We start from the raw sequence: 24,061 nt of genomic DNA on the forward strand, positions 1-24,061 counted from the left end.
GCTCTAAGTCTAATAGATGCTGGCATTGTAATCTGGAAGCAGGGACTTTAGATCATTTAATATTCTATTGTCCCTATATCATGGCCTTTTGGCAATCAATTTGGTCTCAAATTAATTGTTTACTAGAAAACCATGTAGCATTATCATATGATACAATTATGTTCGGTATGACAATGAGAACAAAAAGTCAAATTTCATCAAACAATAATAATCTTTTATTGATTATGACAGGAGTCGCCATATAACATATCACCAAAAATTGGAAAAATTACAGTAATCTTAATTATACATTCTGGTGGAATTCATGCCACATTTACAAAATGGAAAGAACAATTGCCTTACAAAAAGGGTATTATAATAATTTTAAAAAGATTTGGGGATCATTGACAAATTATTGCAATGATTAGACATTTTCTACTGAAAGTACATTTATATTTATGGGGATGGGGATGGTATAAAGCTCTAATAAAGATTTAATTAATAGATAAGAATATAATATTTATATGCTATTTTTGATTAAATTATTTGTGGGTAGGATGGGTGGAAAGGGTATAAATTTATGTATTTAAGATGATATAAGAAAGAAATTCAAGTGTTGTATACAAATTTTACCTGATGTAATATTGTGTACTTAATGTAAGTTGGAAAAATGAATAAAGAATTGGGGAAAAAAAAATATATATATACCGACCATCAACAAGTATCTAGCTGGTTTACAGTGCTAATATAGAATAAAAGATTAAAATAATACTTATAGAAGGGGGGAGAGTGAACATTAAAAGACATTTTACATAGACAAACATGAATGTGGGGGTAAAAGGGATAGGGGGGTTTGATAATTACATCTTTAAAAAAAAAAAAATATGAGTTATAAAAAAAAAAAAAAAAAGGGAGGGGGTGGGGATGTAACATTCTAGAGAGATGCTATGGAAAGCCCTTTTTTACCTGTGGAAACTGGTCTGAAACTTGCCCTCTAACATAAATACTAGGTTAAGCCTATCTAGCTTAATTCAAGAGGCTGTTTTGACACACACGGCACTGTAGCTTCTCTTCTTACCTCAAGTGGGTCCAACATACCCTTCCGTGTAACAATGATTTGCTTGGGTTGTTCCTCCACTGGCAGGGAGCGAATAAGAGCTGCCACTTCCTCAGCTGTTTTCCATTTTGCCAGCTAGAAGAAATAAAAGGTGATAATTCTCTTATCAATGCACACAGCTAACATCAAACCAGGTATCAAACCAGGTGAAAACCAGGTATAAAATCTTTTATATAAAAGTTTTAACTATGACTGCCTGACAATGGCAGCAACCTGTTTTTAAGCAAATTACCTTCTCTGTACTAGAGATCAGTTATCAAGAGTCCTATGTTTTCCACCAATTCCAACATTAATCAAGAACCACCTTCATCATTTACCTCATTTACTTTTGTTTGTCAAAGATACCATATTGATATAAAAATCACCCAAGACAGACAAACATGGATACTCTGCAGACTAACAACCACTCACCTGACCCAAACGCTTCTGGCCAGCCCATACAGATGTGTGGATAATCTTTAAGAACAGCTGCCCTGTCCTGGGGTTAAAGATGAAGATGGCTCCATTGATAGGCTTTGTAGTTAAGTTGCCTTCAAAAGTCTTAAAAACAAGCAAATAAACAAATATCAAATCTGACTATACAATCTCATCAGTTCCCAATAAAGCTATAAGTTTATGTGCTCAACAGCCTCTGCACATACTCTGTAAATAAGTTTCATCTCAATCCTGCCCTGCTAGGAACTCAAATTTCTACAGAATACACTATGTATTGTACCCTAATCCCATCAGTACTGCACTAGGGTTTTTTATTCAATTTTAGTATGGTTATTCCTTCCTCCCCTGGTTTCCCCCCCCCCAATACAGTGTATTCTTCATTTCAAATACTGCTCCCCTCTTTCCTTGCCCCCCACTCACTCACCTTGTGGATGGTCACTCTGTACACATTGGTATCATCCACAAACCAGATGATCTGATTGGAGAACAGTTCGCCATAATTCTGGGAGGACAAGTATGGCTCTGTAGGTTCTGAGGAATACAGCTGAAGACCTTTACGGATCCTCTCACGTAGCACATACAGAGCAGGGTTTGCCTTCATTATTTTGGCCATGGCTTGCTGGATCAGTGGTTTACCTCCAGGAAACCAGTTTCCATAGGCACTATTGGGAAGAGTGCAGAGCATGAAGAATTCATTACTCTCTCAGTCACTACTCTACAAAGCCTCATTATCTTACAACTTCTGAAACAAGAGACATTATTCTACACATTGATCCTGTGGGCAGTTCCTATAGAAGGCCGAGATGGTAATTTTATAAAATAGACCACTAACTTGTATGACAAGTATGTGCTTAAGTTACACCAAATCTCAAGGGAAAGTATGCACACGCTTTCCCTTTGAAGATTAATCCATAGAAAAATACATATACATATTTACACCTATTTAATATACACATTTCCCAGGTTATTTCCATTTACTTATTTCCGTATTTAGCTGTCTTTACATAAACGCAAGGCAGAGTACAGTATAATCAATCATAAAATACATACATAAAACATTAATAAATGATAAAAGACAAAAATTAAAATGAGATAAAATAACAGTAGTGACTAAAAACACTCTCTGGACTTATGATCCACTATGGAATAAATAAGTTTTCAGGTTTTATTAAAAAAAAGTATAATGTCCTCAAAGAGCAGAAAGGTAGATACCCGATTCTACGGTTCATAGATAAAACCATGGAAGACAAAGGCGCGCGCCGACAACTGAGCGCAAGACGAAGCGTGCGCCGAAGAAAATGAGTGTTTTTAGGGGCTCCGACGGGGGGGTTTTGTTGGGGAACCCCCCCACTTTACTTAATATAGATCGCGGCGGCGTTGTGGGGGGTTGTAACCGCCCTCATTATACTGGAAACTTAACTGTTTCCCTGTTTTTTAGGGAAAAAGTGAAGTTTTCAGTAAAATGTGGGGGGTTACAACCCCCCACAATGCCCCCACAACGCGGTGTGATCTGTATAAAGTAAAGTGGGGGGGTTCTCCCCCACACCCCCGTCGGAGCCCTTTAAAACAGCCATTTTCTTCGGCGCGCACCTCCACGTTGCGCTCAGTTGTCGGCGCGCTTTTGACCTGACACCGATTCTACAACTAAAGACCTACACTATAAAATGCATTAGCCTGCTCCCTGAAGAATCTTAGCAAAGTGGCATCGAAAAGGTTATGGTTTTACCAAAGACAACCAACAAAGAGGTATTCTTCCATATAAAACACGAGAAACTGTAGACCTGTACAGCTTCGGTTTAAGGCTTGGTGCTAGATGGGCAAGAACACTCTCACCTTCCTGATATTAGTTCATCTACCTATTCTAAAGGCCAGACAAAATCACACCATGTAAGCTGCTGAATTGCCATGACTTAGCTGCAGCATGTCACAGTCTTTATTTATAGACATAGTGAAAAGTCTGTCTGTCCATTCCCCAAGTGAAATGCACAAATAGACACCCTAAACTGGTAGGCCTTCCCTGCAACATATCAGCTAAGTTATTCCAGCCACACTGAACATAAATGGAGGAAAGGCAGATTGCACTTTCCTATCTAATATGTACTTGCCTGCCTGCTCCCAGACCCAGCCAGTTACCCTAGCTAACTACCAGCATATTACATTCCCTTTTCCAAACATACTGGAAAAAAATGAAAGGAAGGAAGGAAGAAGGACATGAACAGATTAGAGTCTTTGCAAGTGGGAGCCCTGCCCCCCCCCATGTATAATGTCCCCTTGCATCTATGTGCAATTAAGTGCTCTGCTAACACTTTCATGGGTAAGTATACACTTATGTGCACAAGGGGTATGTAAATGTGATTGCCTAGCTTACAGAACTGCCCTTATAGTGGCCACAAGCTGTTTTTCTCTCATACACTTTCCAGCTATGACAAGAATATGTTTAAGTGAAAAAGACTACCGTATTTTCACGCATATAACGCGCGCGTTATACGCGTTTTTACCTACCGCGCATACCCCTCGCGCGTTATACGCGTGAGCGCGGTATACAAATTTTTTTTTACATAGTTCCTACCCCGCCCGACTCACCCCCCCCAGCAGGACCGCTCGCACCCCCACCCCGAACGACCGCTCGCACGCGCTCCCACCCGCACCCGCATCCACGATCGGAGCAAGAGGGAGCCCAAGCCCTCTTGCCTGGCCGACTCCCCAACTCCCCGACAATATCGGGCCAGGAGGGAGCCCAAACCCTCCTGGCCACGGCGACCCCCTACCCCCACCCCGCACTACATTACGGGCAGGAGGCATCCCAGGCCCTCCTGCCCTCGACGCAAACCCCCCTCCAAGAACCTCCGACCGCCCCCCCAGCCGACCCGCGACCCCCCTGGCCGACCCCCACGACACCCCCACCCCCCTTCCCCGTACCTTTGGTAGTTGGCCGGACAGACGGGAGCCAAACCCGCCTGTCCGGCTGGCAGCCAACGACGGAATGAGGCCGGATTGGCCCATCCGTCCCAAAGCTCCACCTACTGGTGGGGCCTAAGGCGCGTGGGCCAATCAGAATAGGCCCTGGAGCCTTAGGTCCCACCTGGGGGCGCGTCCTGAGGCACATGGGTCCAACCCTACCACGGAGAGTCGGGGAGGGCGAAAGGAGAGTCGGGGTGGCCAGAGGAGAGTCGGGGCGGGCGAAAGGACAGTCGGGCTGCATGCGCGGTATACCCGTGAGCGCGGTATACAAAAGTTTTTGTACATAAAATCATGGTTTCTGCGCGCTATACCCGTGTGCGCGTTTTACACGGGTGCGCGTTATCTGCGTGAAAATACGGTATATGCCCTGCTGCAAGTCTGAAGCTTCTGTGAAACTATCAGTAGAATAAAAGATGCTACAGTAATGAGGGATAGAGACTGTCATGCAAGTGTTCAACAATTCTGGAAGAACTTGAACTCAATAAAGAATGCACAATCTCCTGCTCAGCAGCTCCTACCTATGTAAGTTGTAGGCCAAGTCAATAGCAATGAGCACACCCGTGGGGGAAGGATAGATACTCATGTTATCAGTGGTGTAATCCAGGAACTTGGCTCTTGCATAGCGCTCAATATCATGAGAGTCATAATCGCCCCAGCGCAGCTGAATGTCAATCCAGTACTTTTGTGTAGTAGTGCTGTCCATGACATCCCTGAAATACAAAAAATAAAAAAATAATTCATTATATACAGAGTTCCACATCACTGCCCAACCCCCAGTATCACTTCTAGCACAAAGAGAGGAGGATAGGGAGCAATAATTACTTTGAATCAGCAAGTAGAGAAGGCCGGGAAACATTCCATTTGTAAGAGGCAAATAGCAGGATATCTGCACAGGAGGAGTTCATCTTATAGGACTTCCTTGGATGAATGGTCTCCTTCTGCACTGTCTCAATTTCCAGTGCATCGAGCTCCTGATCAAATACCTGGAGAACAATCATAGGATAAGAGCACTGCAGTGAAATGCAAACAAGTCCACTGTTTTCAGCAAATTACTAGTAATTGGAAAAATTATACCAATCTTAATTATTTATTTTGGTGGAATTCACTTTGTCATATTTTTAAAATGTAATGAATGAACACTGTTTTCCTTTTTGATTGTTACATCTATTTAGTTGGGGGGAGGGGGGAAAATTGGATGCTTAAGATTTTAAAATAATGATTTGATTTGGGTTTATTATGATTATATTCTTTAAAAGACTGGTGGGTGGGTGGGAGGGGATATAATTTTTACATTAAGGGATTATATGTATAAGACTATCAAGTGTTGTATATCTTATTTGTATTGTATTGTTATAATGTTTATCACTTGTTTGTCAGTTTTAAAATGAATAAAGAATTATTAAAAAAAAAAAAATACTCTAACCTAACATCACTAGTGCAAGCTCCAATGGGCTTAGCTTACAGATATTTCTATTTGAGAACACAGCTCTCCCCTGACCTAGTTCCTCTTAGCACAGCTACCATTAACACCCTGTAGATCTAGTACGAAAAGATACTATGTGAGTGTCAGACTGCATCAGCTTTTTTAGTCTCCTTTCCTGTTTCATGTACCTGGCACAAGTCCATAACGATACTCTCATGGATTTTCTGCCACAAGTGAGCTCGGAAGATTTGGATAAGTGAGATCTTCAGTGTAGGAATTTTGCCATGCATGAAAATACCAGTCAAATCTAACTGTACTTGGAAACCAACATAGACCTGCAAAGAGAAAGCAAACTCCACTGTAAGCAAAGACAAAAAAAACAATTTTCTTCTCAAGCCTAATACAATCATATGATGATCTTGCTGCATAACTATATCAAATCTCAACAAGGCACCCATTACAACTGAAGTATGGTAGGAAAGAAAAAAATTCATCCTGGTTACATACTGCCTAGATTAAAACCGTGTCCACTGTTAGCTTTAAACACTATGGCTACTGATGGCTGTAGCAAGAGTACAGAACTTCTGGGCATGGTAATAGCAACGCTGCAGCTAGAGACCCTATTTGTGGATCCACTGCCATAGGCAGTAACTTTCTAATTTTTGTAATTTAAGAGAACGTACTACAGTCAAGTGGACTCCTGAAGATAAAATGGAGAAAATGCATGGCTAGTTTTAGGCCACAAACCTTGTATTTAAACCTAGAAGATACAACAACAATAAAACTGGAAGAGCAAAGGTAAAGCTACAAAAGGCACCCGATACAAATTTTAAAATAAAAAAATGTCCAAGCACACCTTTGTATTTTATATTATATCCTCTGAACTCCAGAATGAAGCTCTCTTTGGCACAATGGAAGAATAAAGGCAAACAGCAACAATAAACTTGGACTGGGAGTGAGGCTCTCCAATGTCATAGTATGTGCAAAACTAACCTGTTTGCAGGCACTACCCTAGAAATAGTCACGTTTAGCTATTTTTTTGCCAATTGTTAAATCAAATCAAACATTTTAATTTAAAAAACGGGACTAATTTAGCCTTTTGTCTGTCACTTCAGCTTGGATGTTCAAGCGTAGTTGTTACATAAACAGCTTAGTATTGGCAGTTAAACATTTGTGTTGTTTACCTGAAATGGATTTCAGCAGTTGTTCCCAAACTATGGGACACGATCCCAAATGGGAGTCACAACCAAGTTTGCAGTAAAATGAAAAAGCAGGACAGCGATGGCTGAGAGGGCGCTATAATTTAGCCTGTGTAGACTCACTGTGAGGCAGTAGTGACTAGGGTATAGCAGAGTCATGTCAGGAAGGAAGCCTGGTGCCAGAACTCAGATTGTGCACAGTTTTTTAAAACAACCGAAGGTAGGGGAAATGTTGCACTAGAGAAAAGCTTGGGAAGCACTGGGTTAGATTCTACACCCCGCCCCAGGAACTTTGTTCTTTGAGTAAGTCTTTCTTGTCTGTACCCTTCTTCTCTACTGCCAACTCCTGATTCGGCTCCTTCCGCCTTGTAGTGCCGTATGCCTGAACAACCTGCCTGAATCAGTACGCCAGACTAGAGAGTTGCGCGGGGACAGAAATCCCAGCCATCCCCGCCAGAATCCTCTCCGTCCCCACTCGTCCCCTTCAGGATCCTTTCCGTCCCCACCCATCCCCGCAAAGAATTACCTCCATCACCGCCCGTCCCCATAAAAAGCAGCATTTACTTCTGACAGGATCATCAATTCCACAGTTTCTTTTGTGTTTGCGCTGCTTTTTCCTTGTGGAATCTCTTTGGTGGAACCCTTTTTTTGTTTTCTGTTCAGGTAATTAACTTATAAACCCCATCTTTTACTAAGGCTGACGTGTCCTTTATATTATATGGACGAACCCTGCTTCCAAAGCCTTCCATCCCCGTGGGAGTCCCGTTGGCTAGAGGGGGGTCCCGTGGGAGTCCCGTGGGTTAGTGGGGATTCTCGCGGGACCCATGGGATTCCCGCAATCCCCGTTCCCGTGCAGACCTCTACGCCAGACTCCATCTCTGGCAGTATTCAAATCCAGGCTCAAAGCCCACTTTTTCGAAGCTGCGTTTAGGTCCTAACACTTCCAACTTGTAATACACTTGTTTCTCATTCCCTCTGCAGTCCCTACCCTCTCTACCTCTTCATTCCTTTGTATCCCCCTTCATGATCCACCCTGTGTCCTGTGTGTCTGTCACAATTAGATTGTAAGCTCTTTCAAGCAGAGACTGTCTCTTATGTATTTAATGTACAGCACTGCATGCATCTGGTAGTGCTGCAGAAATAGTAAATAGTAGTAGTAGGATGCCTCACATGCCATTCAATTTGGTGCTTGATGAGCTGGGTGGATGGTGGCAGAAGCAGCAGCAGAGCAAAAAGCAGAAGGCAGACAGAAATCTGGGCAGATTTTCACAATTTTGTGGCACATCCCAAAATATGCAACAAGAGGTAAGTTCTACACCCACTGCTGCAGTCACAAAATCACGAGAAATTGAGTAGAGACTACATTTTCTCAGACTTCAGCGTTACTGTACCTCAAAACTATGTATGTACTAATAAGGATATGGATGAATCATGAAAGAATAACTACCAGTCAACTCAAGATCCCTTTTTTACTTGTCATCTTGCTATATATAAGTACTGCCCTATTCTCAAAGAAAAGCACATTTCCCAATCGCTCTCACATTCCTACTCTGGATGTCAAGCACACATCTATCCACTTTTCCTACAGCAACTTACATTGGCTCTGTTGATGGTAGGGGACCACCAAAGTGTGAATCTTCTGTTAGGGATCTGGTTAAGACCAGACCTCTGAGCATTCGTCAACTTCTTCCATTTCATGGACTCCTCAAAGCCACTAGCTTTTTCCCTGCAGGGACAGAACACACAGCTGCAATTACTTCTGTGCTTATAGCAGTTAACTCCCAACCCTAAAACTTCTCTACAAGCTATGAGACTTACTTACACACATTTGTGCTTATAACTTCAATCCTACAATCATCTGCAGACATTTCTACAATACACATTTTTCCATAAGTTAACTATAATCTTTCCTTTCTAGTGCCATCTCTTTACTCTGCTCTATTCCCATTTTCCAAGAAAAAGACCTTTGGGAACAGAAAAGCCGCTCCTGGTCAGCTTTGGCCTGGCTTTCCTTACCAGAAGAGACCTTCCCAAGTGGGAAAGTAAGTGCCCTTGAAGAGTGTGTGCTCCAAGATGCCTTCCACGCCTCCGAGTGCTTGAATCATGTCTGTGCGATAATTATTCAGGTTCCAAAGTTTCCCATCATGGCGTTGATGGGTCCACCAGAATGGGTTCTGTTTTAAGACCTACAGACACAGTAGGAAGATAACAGGAATCAGATGAATTTAAGACAGATTATATGATCTGATTACTGGGCAATCAGTCACATAAAAGGACTATCCCCACCATAACATCCTCTTATATAGATTCACATTCCATGAACCACCTACAAGCAATGAAAACTTCTAAGCACCACACTAAGGAATTAATCCTGCCATCTAAATTTCAAGAGAATGCGAGAGGAACAAGGGACTTCTACCAATCCTGCCCAACACTTTCTCCATCCCATTGACATATCAAAACAGTTAATTTATGGACTGCTCTGTTGACACAGTTGCACTGCTGCACAAAGAAGATCTGTGTTTTATTTCTGAGCCCAGATTCTGCTTCTCAGCTAATTGGGGCTAGAGATGTATAATTCTGCTGGGAGTACCAGACCTACAATAATGGCGACACCTGGTAAATAAACTCCTTAAGAATGCACACCAGGTTTTACAATGACTAGGTCTGTGACCATGGCCAAGGACAGTCTGTGCAAATGCTGTGCTAGATTAGGAGAAAATGCCTTGATAGATTTCCTGTAATCCAGTTAGAAATATGTATAAGCAGAATATACATTTGTTAAATAAAACTCAGGGTATAAAAGGCAACATAGACAAATTCCAAACAAGAAGCAGGAAACTGCTGGGTCATAAAAATCCCCAAAACACCCACCCCTTCACAGGCCATGAAAAGGAGAAATTAGTTCTTACCTGATAATTTTCTCTCTTTTAGTACCTCCAGAAAAGCACAGATGGCTCCCCACCTAACCCCAAGAACCAGATACTGTTGCCCAGAATCCAACTAAACAGCTGCATGGGTTTGAGGCTGTCGGAAAACCCATGGGGATGGAAGGAGTTCCCCCTGGGCTCCCAACAGGAGCTTACCAGCCTGAGTCCTCCTGAGCTCTCCTGTTTCCTCTCCAATGCTTCAATAGGCTGATGGCAGTGGTTCCTCTTACACAGTGTCAATGGTGTACCCAGAAGGCTTTCCTCTGACATAAAACACGTAAGAGGGAGAGCTTCCCTCTGATGCATTTTACATCAGAGGGAAGCCTTCCATGTCAGAAACCGGCAGCGTGTAAGAGGAACTGCTGTCGGTGGCAAACAGAGATGCTGCACAGATTGGGGCTAGGGCTGGGGGATGGGAGGGAAACAGATGCTGCGTAGGCTGGGGATGGGAGGGAAACAGATGCTGCATGGGCTAGAAGAGTGAGCATCATGGTGGAGAGGAGGGAGGAATATATATTGGATATTGTGGAGAGAGAAGGGTAGGATAGATGGAAAGGGATGTAAGAGGAAGGAATGTTGAACATCGTGGTGGAGGGAATGGAGGGAGAGATGTGGCATGGTGCTGGAGAGGGGTAGTAGGAGAAATGTTGGTCATGGAGCCAGTGGGCAGGGAAGAAAGATGCTGCACAGGGTCCAGGGGATGAGAGAGGGAGAAATGTTGGATGTGGCAGTAGAGGAGGTGAGAGACGTGCATCCTGGATCCCTCTCTCTCTTTCTCCACTCCCTTTGCCGAGACAGAGAGAGTTGGAGACATGTTACACATGGGGTGGTGGAAAGAGAGAGGAAGAAATGCTGTGTAGTGGTGGGCAGAGGAAAAAAAGAGGTAGACTGATCCAGGACCGAAGGGAGTGAGCATAATGTACAATGGGAGGGAGGGAAGAGAGCGGGAGAAATGCTGAACCATGTTAGGCAGAACATATGGCGAAAACGAAAACTCTGTGGAGATGGTGATGTTCAAAATGTAGGCTTTATTTAAAAATATACAAATTCATAATCCACATAAAATATATCTAGGATCCAAATCATTGGGAAATATGGACCCAACACGATACGTGTTTCGACAATGTTGTCTTCCTCAGGGGTCCCTAAAAGTCCTGATATAAAAACACATGGATTAAAAACTGAAAACAATATAGAGCTACTTCCTGAATGCATAAGGATGATAACGCCAAATCATCTTGCAAAAAATCCAAAATGTGCAGCAAGGACACCTGATGAGGATCAAGAACATGAGAGTCACACTAATCTTCAATAATAAGTCAAACTCGCACAATAATATGTCAAACTCACACATATGCAAAAGAAATAGAACATTTCTGGGACCCTATCAGAGTCAAAATCACTCAGCCAGAGTATCCTCTTTTCCACAGCCAGGCCCCCTCAAGAGCCAGGCTGTAAGATAAAACAGAATCATGTAGAACATTCGCACCGGACCCTGCACCAGCAAATCTGGCAAGGCAGGAAATCTGAGAGGACCTGCCACCTCAAATGAATCTGATCCCCGTACCACAGCCTGTAGGGCCAATCCGATGCAATCAGAATTACCGGACCCTCATGGCAATAAATCCTGAGATAAATTTGCCCGATCAACGTCCTTGGAAGAAAGATATACAGAAAACTGTGGGACCCCAAACTTGAGCTAGAGCATCCAGTCCCTCTGCTCAGGAGTCTCAACAATGACTGAAGAACCACTGTGCTTTAGTATTGCTTGCTGTGGCTATTGGGTCTTTAACTGCAATCCCACACTTGTGAACACAAGAAGAAAGGCACTGGTCTCCAAAACATCACTCTCTGGGATTCAAGTGCCTATTGAGAAAATCGATTTGAAGATTGTCCAACCCTGCAACATGAACTGCGGAAAGATCCTGAAGCTCTGCCCACTGCATTAACGCTGCTACCGACACTTCCTGGGCCAGGAGATGACTCTTGGTGTCTCCTTGCTGACTGACATATGACACCACAGTCATGTTTTCCAAGAGCAATTGAACTGCTTTGCCCCACAACACATTGAGAAAGGCCATCAATGCCAGATGAATGAGTCTTCAGATAACATAAGAACATAAGAATTGCCACTGCTGGGTCAGACCAGTAGTCCATCATGCCCAGCAGTCCGCTCACGCGGCGGCCCTCTGGTCAAAGACCAGTGCTCTAACTGAGACTATTGACCACTGGGTTTCCTCCTAGGACTACTGACCTTGTGCCAAGCAATGCAATCCCCAACCAGAAAGAGTGGCATCTGTCTTCACTATCGTCTACAGTGGTGGATTCAAACTCATTCCTTGAAAAAAATTGTGAGAATAAAATCACCAGCGCAGACTTCTTCAGGCTGGACCTCAAAGGGGAAGGACAAAACAAGTCATTCCAGGGGGGAGGTCCACTGTTGCAACAGAGCATACTGCAATGGACACATGTGAGCCCTGGCCCATTGAACCACCTCCAAGGTTGCTGCCATGGACCCCAGAACCTGAAGATAATTCGGCGCTCAAGGAGAAGGCAACTGAAGCAACATTCTCGCCTAACTTTGAAGCTTGTGAATTCTGGCCTCTGTCAGAAAACATGGCATAGATGCATGTTGAAAAGGACCCCTAGGTACTCCAACCATTACAACAGGACCAGGTGACTCTTAGCTAGGTTGACCACCCAGCCCAAAGCCTGCAACATGTGCACTACTCAACTCATGGCCATCAAACTCTCTTGGAGGGATTTCGCCCAAATCAATCAACTGTCCAGGTACTGACACACCATGACTGCCTTCTGGTATAGGGCAACCATCACCACTTCCTTGGAAAAGGTACAGGGAGCTGTGGTGAGACCAAAAGGGAGTGTACAGAACTGATAATGCTGCCCCAAAACTGCAAAATGAAGAAATCTCTGATGCCACAGACAGAACAGAATGTGCAGATAAGCCTCCATTAAATCCAGAGATGTGAGAAATTTGCTCGATTGCACCATGACTATCACCGACTGGAGAGTCTCCATGTGAAAAGAAGGAACTGGGAGAGCCTGAGTCACCCCTTTAGATCTAGGATGGGATGATAAGAGCCCTCTTTCTTGAGGACCATAAAATAGATGGAATAACACCAGCCTGTTGGGAGGGAAACTGGAATCGCAGCCCAAAAGTCAACCAACCTCTGCTGAATGACACAGATCTTCTATGGAGCCTAACAGGGAGACACCAGAAATGCCAGAGGTCAGCCGAACTCCAAGGCGTAGTCCTCTCACATGACCTCTGATCTGAAGCGATCAGAATCCACTGCTGATAAAAGTCCCATAGTCTGGATCCAATCGGTATCAATGAGTGGATCCCAAAAACTTTATTGGGAACCTCTGGAAACTCCCATAGTGGCAAGACTGAAGTCATGATCTCTTCCCCAGCCTCCACAAAAGGACTGGATCTGCTAGAAACAACATCCCCAGGAAACAGACCCCAACCTATATCTGCCAGCTCCCCAGAAACACCTTCCAACAAGCCTTTAGCTGAGGATGTAGGTTTGTCCTCTGGGAGTCTGAGAACCTTGGTTTCTCCCAGACTCTTAACCAACTTATCCAACTCTTCTCCAAGTAACAAGGAGCCCTTAAAAGGAAAACGACTAAGCTTAGCTTTACAAGCAACATCAGTTAATCAACCTCAAAGTCATAGAGAATGCTGTGCAATCACACTCAAGAGTCTTGGACTTAGCGGAAGACTGCAACAAATCATACATAGCATCAGAAAGAAAAGAAGCACCCATCTCTAGTTTACCTAACTCCTGGTCTACTAGAGTCCAATCATCAGTCCCTATCCAACATTCGCTCAGGCCCACTGAAAACGCTCTAGCCACCAGATCCCCTCAAACCGCTGCCTGCACAGTCAAGGGCGCAAAATCAACCAGTACCATATTTTCTCTGGTAACTGCTGAGACAACTACATCCACCATCGGCGGATGCAAAGATTCTTTATCCTGTTCATGGATAGGATATAGATGCACCATAGACTGGGCTAGCTGAAAAGGGGTGACCAGAGACTTCCACTGTGTCTGAATCACATCCCTGATGTCCTGATGCATTGGAAAGGACCAAGGCTTTCATCAAGGGATTCATGACACATGGAGCCTCTCGAGGGACCTCCTCAAAATGCAGACTAGAAGAAACCTATACAATCAATTCTTGGAGCTCGTCATGATGAAAAATGCAGAGTACAGAAGAATTTTCCTCAGGAGGCAGGTCCACCAACCAATCCTTCTCAGTCCCAACCTCCTCCAGGGAATCAGACTAGACAGCCTCATCAAAAACCCCCACTGTGATTATCAGCCAAATCTTCCCTAAAGGAGACCTTATTGCAGTTAGGAGGAACAGGAGGGGCCCAACATTTCTAAGGCAAAATGCTTTATATAAAGCCAAGATAAAGTCTGATAAAAAACCAACTCCTGCAGGATGATCTACCGACAAAGCCTCCATAAGCTCAATCATTTCTAAGGCAAAATGCTTTGTACAAAGCCAAGATAAAGTCTGTTGAAAAACCAACTCCTGCAGGACGATCTACTGACAAAGCCTCCACAAGCTCAAAGCAGAGGCAGCTCAGGGTCTGATGCTAAAGACACCAAAGAGGGAGCCACTGCTAAACCACACTCACCAGCCCTAATGACAAAAAGGCTCCCCCCGAAGGCCCCCAGCTCAGAAATCAGCTCCAGGACACCAACTGCCCGATCCAAACAAAACTTGCACATTCCCACTGTATTCATACCCTACCAAGAACACAGTGGGCAGGGCTTAAACCTCTCTGGTGACATCAGCACTGAAACTAAAAATGAAACTGCTGCAGAAGACCAAAGGAAAATCAGAGAGGCCATATAATAATAATAATAATTTTATTTCTTATATACCGCTGTACCGTGAAGTTCTAAGCGGTTTACAGTAGAAACAGAAGAAATGCAATAAGTAAGATTAATTAAGATGAAGAGAGAGTACTTAGAGTTCCCTGACTGTCCCAAAGGCTCACATTCTTGCTAAAGTACTTGAGAAAAATAAATTAGTTAGGTTATAAACATAGAGTAGAAGAAGGTAGGAAAACAGTTCATAGGAAAATTAATTTTGAATACATTATACATTATATATTGTTCAAGGCGGAATACAAATTATAGGAGATTTGGACATTACCAAAAGAATTGCGTAATAAAGATTATCTAGATAAATTACATAACAGTGATTCATGTACATTACATGGTGTGGTAGAGGATTCAATTATGAAAATTACATATCAAGCACAAGCACTGAAAAACCCCTGCAGGTCTATTTTTTTCTGTTTTTAAAGAGAACGCACTCAGCACAGCTTAAAAGTCAGAGGCTGCAGATGTGAGGTAACTGACCAGCATGGATGGCTGTACTTGTTGTCATTTGGTTTTTCTTTCATTTTGGGGTTGTTTTTTTTAGTCAATTGACAAAAGAACAGACCCCCACAGGCTCTCAAAGTTGCCATTAACAGCAGGAAGGTGGAATAAGGAACCCACCATCTGGGTGTAACACCTTTGAGACAAAAGAGAACCCCCACAGGTCCCTGCCTCAATCCAGTAAAATAATGATCTATCAGCACTGAGAGGGAAAAAGCCTCTTTTGGTGCATTGTTTTTTGTTTTTTTTAATATCAAACCAAGGAGAAACTACAAAGAGAATCAAAAAAGGGGAAATAATTCCCTCCCCCAAAGACCAGAAAGAAGCAGGACTGCACAGACTCACCACCTCAACACCTGCTGGAAACTGAGAACAGACTGGCTTGAGGGGAACTGCACAGCCTAGTTAAAGGTATTCTTCAAGTCATTTGTTCTCAGTCTCCTGGTAGAGGGTATCCTCTTTTTAGGCTTAGCAATATTTTTTTAAAAACATTCTTCATTACCCTCCTGATGTTGTTTTTCCTTAAATGTACTTTTGCTTTCCTTAAGGATTGTAGTTCACCCCTCTTCCCTTTTGTATCGCTAATTACTTGTGTACATAAATTGTATGTTTGTGTGTACAAATTGTTTTATTTTGTCTCCCAATTTTTAATTGTCATACGCATTGAAGTATTTGATATTGCGTGTACAACAAACTTTTAATAAACTTGAAACTTCGACATAACCCACTTATCTATTCCTGTCTGGAGGGATGCTTCAGAATACTCTATATAGCACCCTGTGTCAATTTTAGCAAGAAAGTATGGAGCATGCAGTGCTCCTAGAGTACCTGGTACTGTTTAAAGTCTGTTCGGACTCGCCAACCCTTATCATAAGCCAGAGTGTGCCTGTCCTTCTGAAACAGTGTGTTGATGCGGGGAATCCCACGATCCCAGGAATCTTCTAGATCCTCTAGAGTCAGTCGCCTAGAAAGAAATGTGTATCAGATGGGGTGAACAGGTAGCAGGCTAAAAAATAAACACAAAGTTTATCTGAACATTTAAGTAAGATTCCTCACAAAAAAAGAAGGAGCTGAACTTTTTAATTCTGTTCCAATAACATAGCAGAAGCATTAGAACGTGCTGTGAAAAACACAATATACTATTTAGAAATTACATTATATCCTTCAAGATGCACAAAATACAAGCCGCCATTCCAGATACACATTGGAGAGGTTGTGAGGATAAAGGAGACTTTGACCATATGTGGTGGCTATGCCCCAAGATCCACTCTTTTTGGGAAAAAGTTAGGGATGAAATACACAAAGTTACAATTGTTCTCACATTAGAGAGGTCACTAATACTGTTAGATTTTTCAGCGGCTTCGGATTTTTGGTCTGTTGTCTATAAAGATTTAATATTTCATTTATTAGCTGCCCATTTAGTTATAGTTCCAGTGGAAACAGCAAGATGTGCCTACCCTGAAAGATTGGTGGACAAAAGTATGGCACATTAAAGAAATTGAATGGGCAACTGCCAAATTTCAGGCTAGGCTAAATGATTTTCAAGTACAGTGCAACTGCTACTGGAGTTGAAATATCACATGATCAACTTCAAACTTGATGTCGAGAAAGGGAAAGGTACCAAAACCTCAACCACGACTTTAAACTTTAAAAAAGGGAAGATACGACAGCATGAGAGCCATGATGAAAAAACAGATCAAGAAAAAGATGGGCAAAGACATAACGGTGGAACAGGCATGGTCCCTACTGAAAAATATTATCACGGAAGCACAAAGCCTCTACATTCCGTGGATGTCCAAAGAAAAGAAAACCAAAGGCAAAAGAGAGCTGGCATGGCTTACCAAAGAGGTGAAGGAAGCCATAAATGAAAAGAAGGACTCCTTTAAGATGTGGAAATGCACGAAAACATCCGAGCTTAGAGCAAACATAGAGAGCTCAGAAAAATGTCACAAGGAGTTGAGGACTGCCAAAAAGGTCTACGAGGAGAAAATAGCACAGGAGGCCAAAAATATCAAGCCCTTCTTTAGATACGTTAAGGGGAAAAAACCTGCAAGGGAGGCGGTGGGACCACTGCACGACCTGGGAGGTGTGACAGGGCCGGTACCTGTATTTGCCGTAACCCGGCCTCTGCTCACCCGAGCGCAACTCCGACGTGCTTCCGATGAAGGAAGGAAGTCCTGCTGGAATATCTTTTCTTGTCAGGAAGCAAAATAGCAAAAATAAACAAATCAGTTCACTTGTTCAAAGTCCCTTTATTCCTTGAAACGAAGTTGGGAGCAACGTCTCCCTTAAGCATTCATAAAAAAAAAACCCCCAAAGTCCAACTAGAATGCTGCACACAGATAACCAAAAATAAAGTCTGGAGTGGACCCACTGGAATGGGTTGCCACTGCTACCTTCAATCAGGCAATTAAGGTAAGTATCATTTACATCCAAAAATAGCAAACAGAACTGTAGTGGGCTTGTCTTTACCTTAGGGAAGATAAAGCAACCTTACACACTCTCACTCAAGTTCTGGGCCTCTAAGCTCAGCAAGTTTAAAGCTGGGCTGAATCCAACAGAGAAACTGTTGGTGGGGGAGGGGAGTAAAGGAATTCACTTATTACTTTTCTGAAGTATCAGAATGCCAATAATGGCCCCACTATCCCGACCTGGATCTTAAGTGAATTCTCCCCAAAAGTTATGACATTTACTTCCCTCACAGTCACAGAAATGCATCCCCAATTCAGGCCACTTGGGTTACAAAACAACAATAAAAAAACGTTTTTTTTTTTCAGCACAAGTCCCTGCACTTTCTCACACACAGCACAACTGCACAACAGTGTTCTAATAAACAGAGAAAGGCTCCAAACCTTCAGACCTGCCACTTATCTTTATTGCATGAGCGTATCTTCAGGCAGTCCAAGGCTCTCTACCCATTCCATGGGTTCCGGTGGGGCTGGCTGGTTGGCAACAAGGTCAGTGTCAGTTTCCATCATGGTCACATCCTCACAGTCAGGAATATAGTCAGGAGAGACCCTTCCCTGAGCTGGCTCAGGGCCAACTAACTTTCCTCTCCTCAGAGCAGCCTCTATATTGTTCAAACGAACACACCCTGCTCTCTGAGGGGGAGGAGTTACCTGCCTTGATTGCTTAGCTTGTTTTACCTTTCTCACCATGGGCCTCAGCTGGGAGTGAACAGGAGGAGGGAGGTCCCTCTCAGGCTCTTCTGAGCTGTTCTGCTCTCCTTCCTCTACTCCCTGCAGTTCAGCCTGCTTCCAGTTAAAGGGAAATGTACCTTTTTTCCTGGGACTAGTCACAATCCTATCCCCGTGGTTAGCTCGCTGAGTGGCTGGATAAGGTTTAGCCACTGGCAGCTCTGGAATGAGCGGAGCCACTGGGGACGGATTGTGACATACCCTCACCCTTAAGGATTGATTGTCCCTATTTTCCCGGGGCAACTCACTATCCTCTTGCATACGAGACAGAGTGTCCACATTCACACTTAACTTGCCAGGGCGATGCTCAATATCGTTTCCGGGGCCTATTTGCCCTTCTCCCTTGATTTAGGGGTGGTGGATCAGAGTCCTCAAAATCTTCCGGCCATCTCAACAGGGGTGTCTCATAAGGCCCTGCTAAGGCCCCTGTATCTTGATCCTGAGGACTTTCCAACCCTTCTACTCTCTGGGCAAGGGCAGCTACCACCTGTGTGATATCCCCTAAGTCTTCCTTTTTTACTTGGGCAATCTGAACCCTCACTTCCTCCAGGTCCTGTTCTATTCCCCTAAAGGTATCCAGCACCTTTTCAAAATGCTGGGCGTGTTGTTCCAGTTGCTCTTCCTGTGCTCGTTGTTTAGTTACCCAACTTTCTGCTTTCCCAGTTTGGTTTGTTAGTTCTCCGCAAGTGTTCTTTATTTCTACAACGCTACGTTGGATCGCTTGCTGTTGGACTTCATTTTCCCTTATTTGCCCCTGTACTACCTTCAGTTGGTCAGTAATTTGCGCCATAAGGTCGGTCAGCTTCCCTGACTCCCGCTGACACTGGGCAGTTATTTCCTCCCTGGACCGTTGATTATCCCGGTCTAGGGGATCCTTCCAAGCTTGGAACTTGGCTTCGGTTTGGGTTCTTAGGTTAGCTTCCCAATCCTTTCGTGCTAGTGTCAATTCTTCTCTCAGTTTCAGTATCTCTGCGTCTAGTGCGGCTACTTTAGCGGCTTCTATATTCCCTCTCAGCTCCGATCCTAATTCAGGGCGAGACCTACTTTCTATAGTTCCTACCCCGGTGGACCCGAACCCTTGCTCTCCTCTGCTGGTGTCCGGGAGACGGGTCCACTGTACCAGGTTGGGGTGCCAAATTCTCTCGCAAATAAGCTGGGCTATACGATCCCCGATTTGCACTTTGTACTCGCTATCACCCTGATTGACCAGGAGTACCGCGACATTGCCCCTAAAATCTGGGTCGATGACCCCAGCGGCCACATCGATTGACTGCTTTAACGCCAATCCTGACCTTGGAGCTATCCGTAGATAGGCACCTGGCGGGGGAGATACTTGTATATCTGTGTTTATCAGGGACCTTCCCTTAGCAGGGATAGTTTGTTCACAGGCGGCATATAGGTCATAGCCTGCAGCCTTAGCGTAAACCCGCGTGGGTGCTATGGCCCTATCTGACAGCGGGGCCCACCGAATTGTAGGCTTCCCCCCTGGTCAAGCCTCTTACCAGAGCACAAGGTGAGTCTTTGCCTTTTGTTTGTAGGCCTCCTTGGCCCCCAGTCGTATAGCTGCGTTTCTGTCCTCTTATATCGATCCTCAGCCTCCTCCGACTCTGGCTCCTCCCTGGTGCAGCTGGGACAGCCAAGCCACTTGCTTCCTCTGCACCCCGGTCGGAAGACTTCTGGAACTCCGCTCCGCTCAGACTGGAACCAATACAACAAACTAAAATAACAAGCTAAAACAACAAATTATTCACAAGTCCAAAACTTTTTTTTTTCCAAAAAAAAAAAAAAAAAAATATATTTTTTTTTTCCCCAATTCTCACAATGTCCAGCAGGAGGCGCTCATCCCACCACTGCCACCATATGTGACAGGGCCGGTACCTGTATTTGCCGTAACCCGGCCTCTGCTCACCCGAGCGCAACTCCGACGTGCTTCCGATGAAGGAAGGAAGTCCTGCTGGAATATCTTTTCTTGTCAGGAAGCAAAATAGCAAAAATAAACAAATCAGTTCACTTGTTCAAAGTCCCTTTATTCCTTGAAACGAAGTTGGGAGCAACGTCTCCCTTAAGCATTCATAAAAAAAAAACCCCCAAAGTCCAACTAGAATGCTGCACACAGATAACCAAAAATAAAGTCTGGAGTGGACCCACTGGAATGGGTTGCCACTGCTACCTTCAATCAGGCAATTAAGGTAAGTATCATTTACATCCAAAAATAGCAAACAGAACTGTAGTGGGCTTGTCTTTACCTTAGGGAAGATAAAGCAACCTTACACACTCTCACTCAAGTTCTGGGCCTCTAAGCTCAGCAAGTTTAAAGCTGGGCTGAATCCAACAGAGAAACTGTTGGTGGGGGAGGGGAGTAAAGGAATTCACTTATTACTTTTCTGAAGTATCAGAATGCCAATAATGGCCCCACTATCCCGACCTGGATCTTAAGTGAATTCTCCCCAAAAGTTATGACATTTACTTCCCTCACAGTCACAGAAATGCATCCCCAATTCAGGCCACTTGGGTTACAAAACAACAATAAAAAAAACGTTTTTTTTTTTCAGCACAAGTCCCTGCACTTTCTCACACACAGCACAACTGCACAACAGTGTTCTAATAAACAGAGAAAGGCTCCAAACCTTCAGACCTGCCACTTATCTTTATTGCATGAGCGTATCTTCAGGCAGTCCAAGGCTCTCTACCCATTCCATGGGTTCCGGTGGGGCTGGCTGGTTGGCAACAAGGTCAGTGTCAGTTTCCATCATGGTCACATCCTCACAGTCAGGAATATAGTCAGGAGAGACCCTTCCCTGAGCTGGCTCAGGGCCAACTAACTTTCCTCTCCTCAGAGCAGCCTCTATATTGTTCAAACGAACACACCCTGCTCTCTGAGGGGGAGGAGTTACCTGCCTTGATTGCTTAGCTTGTTTTACCTTTCTCACCATGGGCCTCAGCTGGGAGTGAACAGGAGGAGGGAGGTCCCTCTCAGGCTCTTCTGAGCTGTTCTGCTCTCCTTCCTCTACTCCCTGCAGTTCAGCCTGCTTCCAGTTAAAGGGAAATGTACCTTTTTTCCTGGGACTAGTCACAATCCTATCCCCGTGGTTAGCTCGCTGAGTGGCTGGATAAGGTTTAGCCACTGGCAGCTCTGGAATGAGCGGAGCCACTGGGGACGGATTGTGACAGAGGAAAATGGTGCATCAAGGATGACAAACAAATTGCAGACAAACTGAATTCCTTCTTTGCGTCTGTCTTTACAAAGGATCACCAATATTAGAGCCTCCTTCAACAACTCACCGTCCCTCCTAGACGAGATCATAATAAACCCTACAACAGATGAAGCCACTGCAGCTGACAGGCACTGGTCCAACTTTACAAAGGTGCAATGGCTGGACATGAACAGACTCTACAGAAAATACAGTCGAGCGTCATGCGACCTGAACAACTGCCCGTCATATCTACTGACAAACGCATCCCCCAAATTTAGAGCTTGCCTCTTGCAATGGATCCAAACAACTCTCACGGAAGGCCAATTCCCACAAGACCTAGGGGAAATCATAATCACCCCAATACTGAAAGATCCCAAAGGACCAATAGACACCCCCTCCAACTACAGACCCATCGCCTCAATTCCATTATATGTTAAACTAATAGAAGGTCTGGTTGCCAAATACCTCACCAACTACCTTGAAGACCACAACCTACTCCACCCAACTCAATCAGGGTTCAGATCTAACCACAGCACCGAGACACTGCTAGCTTCCCTTCTAGATATAGCCAGATAGCACCTTAGCAAAGGAAGAAGGAACTCGACCTCTCTGCCGCATTCGACCTGGTCGACCACACCATACTTCTTCAGATATTAGAAGCAATAGGGATCACAGGCGAAGTATACAACTGGTTTCAAGGATTCCTTAAAACAAGAACATACAGAATAAAAACAAAGGATCTTATATCGGAGCCTTGGACCAACCCCTGCGAAGTACCCCAAGGCTCCCCACTGTCACCCATGCTCTTCAATCTTTACATTTCCTCCCTCGGTACCCTGTTAGACAAACTCAAAGTAACTTCATTCAGCTATGCAGACGATATCACCATACTCCTCCCCTTTGACACACAAGACCCCACCAAATCAGGCACCCTGGAAAAAACTCTAGAAGCAGTGGAAAAATGGATGACAGAACATAAACTGAAGCTCAACCCAGATAAAACTAAATTTCTACTGCTTGAAAAGGACAAAACCTCTTCTATAACTGAGCTAGAAATAAAAACCACCAAATATCCCCTACAACCCACTCTCAAACTCCTTGGAGTAACAGTAGACAGAGGTTGCACTCTTCAGGTGCAAATCAACAAAATCACACAAAAAGCTTTCTTCACCATGCGCAACCTTCGCAAAATCAGAAAATTCTTTGAAAAAGAACAATTCAGACTCATAGTTCAATACCTAGTCCTAAGTCTATTGGATTACTGCAATATCCTCTACCTTTCTTGTCCTACCTACCTAATAAAACAACTACAGACCGTGCAGAACACTGCCCTCAGAATGATCTATTCCCTTGGAAAATTTGACCACATCACCAACGCCTTCCTAGACTCACACTGGCTTCCAATACAAGCCCGCATCCAATTCAAACTATACTGTATTTTATTCAAAACCTTAAACGGAACGGCACCCACCCACCTAAACAACCGTCTAAACAGGAACCTCTCAACCAGACAGAGGAGAACCCAATCCCCTTTCTCCTTCCCCCCTTTTAAAGGAACTAAACGCAAAAAGATGTATGACAACTTACTTGCAACACATGCAGCTAAATTGGACCCCTCCATCACCAACCTACTGACAACATCAACTGACCTAAAGGCTTTCCGCAAAGAAATCAAGACCCTACTATTCAAGAAATTCACCCAAACGTCCTAATCCCTTCCTTTTCCCCTCTCTCCCCCTCTTAGAATCTACTCATCAAAATTGCTTTAGACCTTACGCCTTAATTGTAATTTGTATTTCTCTTCCTGGAAATGTCCAATTATCGTTCTGATGTAATCCGCTTAGAACTGAAAGGTACAGGCGGAATATAAGCCAGTAATGTAATGTAATGTAAGACTTCTCAGGAAACTACAAGGCCATGGAATAGAGGGAGATATACTAAGATGGATAGGCAAATGGCCAGAGAACAGAAAACAGAGAGTGGGCATAAATGGGAAGTTCTCAGAATTGGAAAAAGTGATTAGTGGTATACCCCAGGGCTCGGTACTTGGACCCATCTTATTTAATATTTTCATAAATGACCTAGAAGAAGGAACATCCAGTGAAATCATCAAGTTTGTAGACGACACAAAGCTATGCCGGGCAATCAGATCGCAGAAGGACAGCGAGGAACTCCACAGCGACTTGAATCAATTGGAGAA

At 43.9% G+C, this 24,061-nt stretch overlaps 1 protein-coding gene across 3 annotated transcripts in view; it reads right to left on the reverse strand.

Annotated features, from left to right (window-relative positions):
• The window catches only part of PRPF8 (pre-mRNA processing factor 8), a 117,661-nt gene that overhangs the window by 7,964 nt on the left and 85,636 nt on the right, over positions 1-24,061 (reverse strand). For all 3 annotated transcript variants that reach the window (XM_033921365.1, XM_033921363.1, XM_033921364.1), the window contains exons 27-35: positions 16,299-16,434; positions 9,131-9,300; positions 8,711-8,840; positions 6,104-6,250; positions 5,315-5,475; positions 5,011-5,202; positions 1,956-2,193; positions 1,508-1,636; positions 1,058-1,171 (exon numbers count right to left, since the gene is read on the reverse strand). In XM_033921365.1, coding sequence (XP_033777256.1) covers positions 1,058-1,171; positions 1,508-1,636; positions 1,956-2,193; positions 5,011-5,202; positions 5,315-5,475; positions 6,104-6,250; positions 8,711-8,840; positions 9,131-9,300; positions 16,299-16,434 — 1,417 coding nt within the window. The remainder of the gene's footprint in view (positions 1-1,057; positions 1,172-1,507; positions 1,637-1,955; positions 2,194-5,010; positions 5,203-5,314; positions 5,476-6,103; positions 6,251-8,710; positions 8,841-9,130; positions 9,301-16,298; positions 16,435-24,061) is intronic.

This window comes from Geotrypetes seraphini, chromosome 15 (assembly GCF_902459505.1).
Source record: "Geotrypetes seraphini chromosome 15, aGeoSer1.1, whole genome shotgun sequence".
NCBI classification, from domain to species: Eukaryota; Metazoa; Chordata; class Amphibia; order Gymnophiona; family Dermophiidae; genus Geotrypetes; species Geotrypetes seraphini.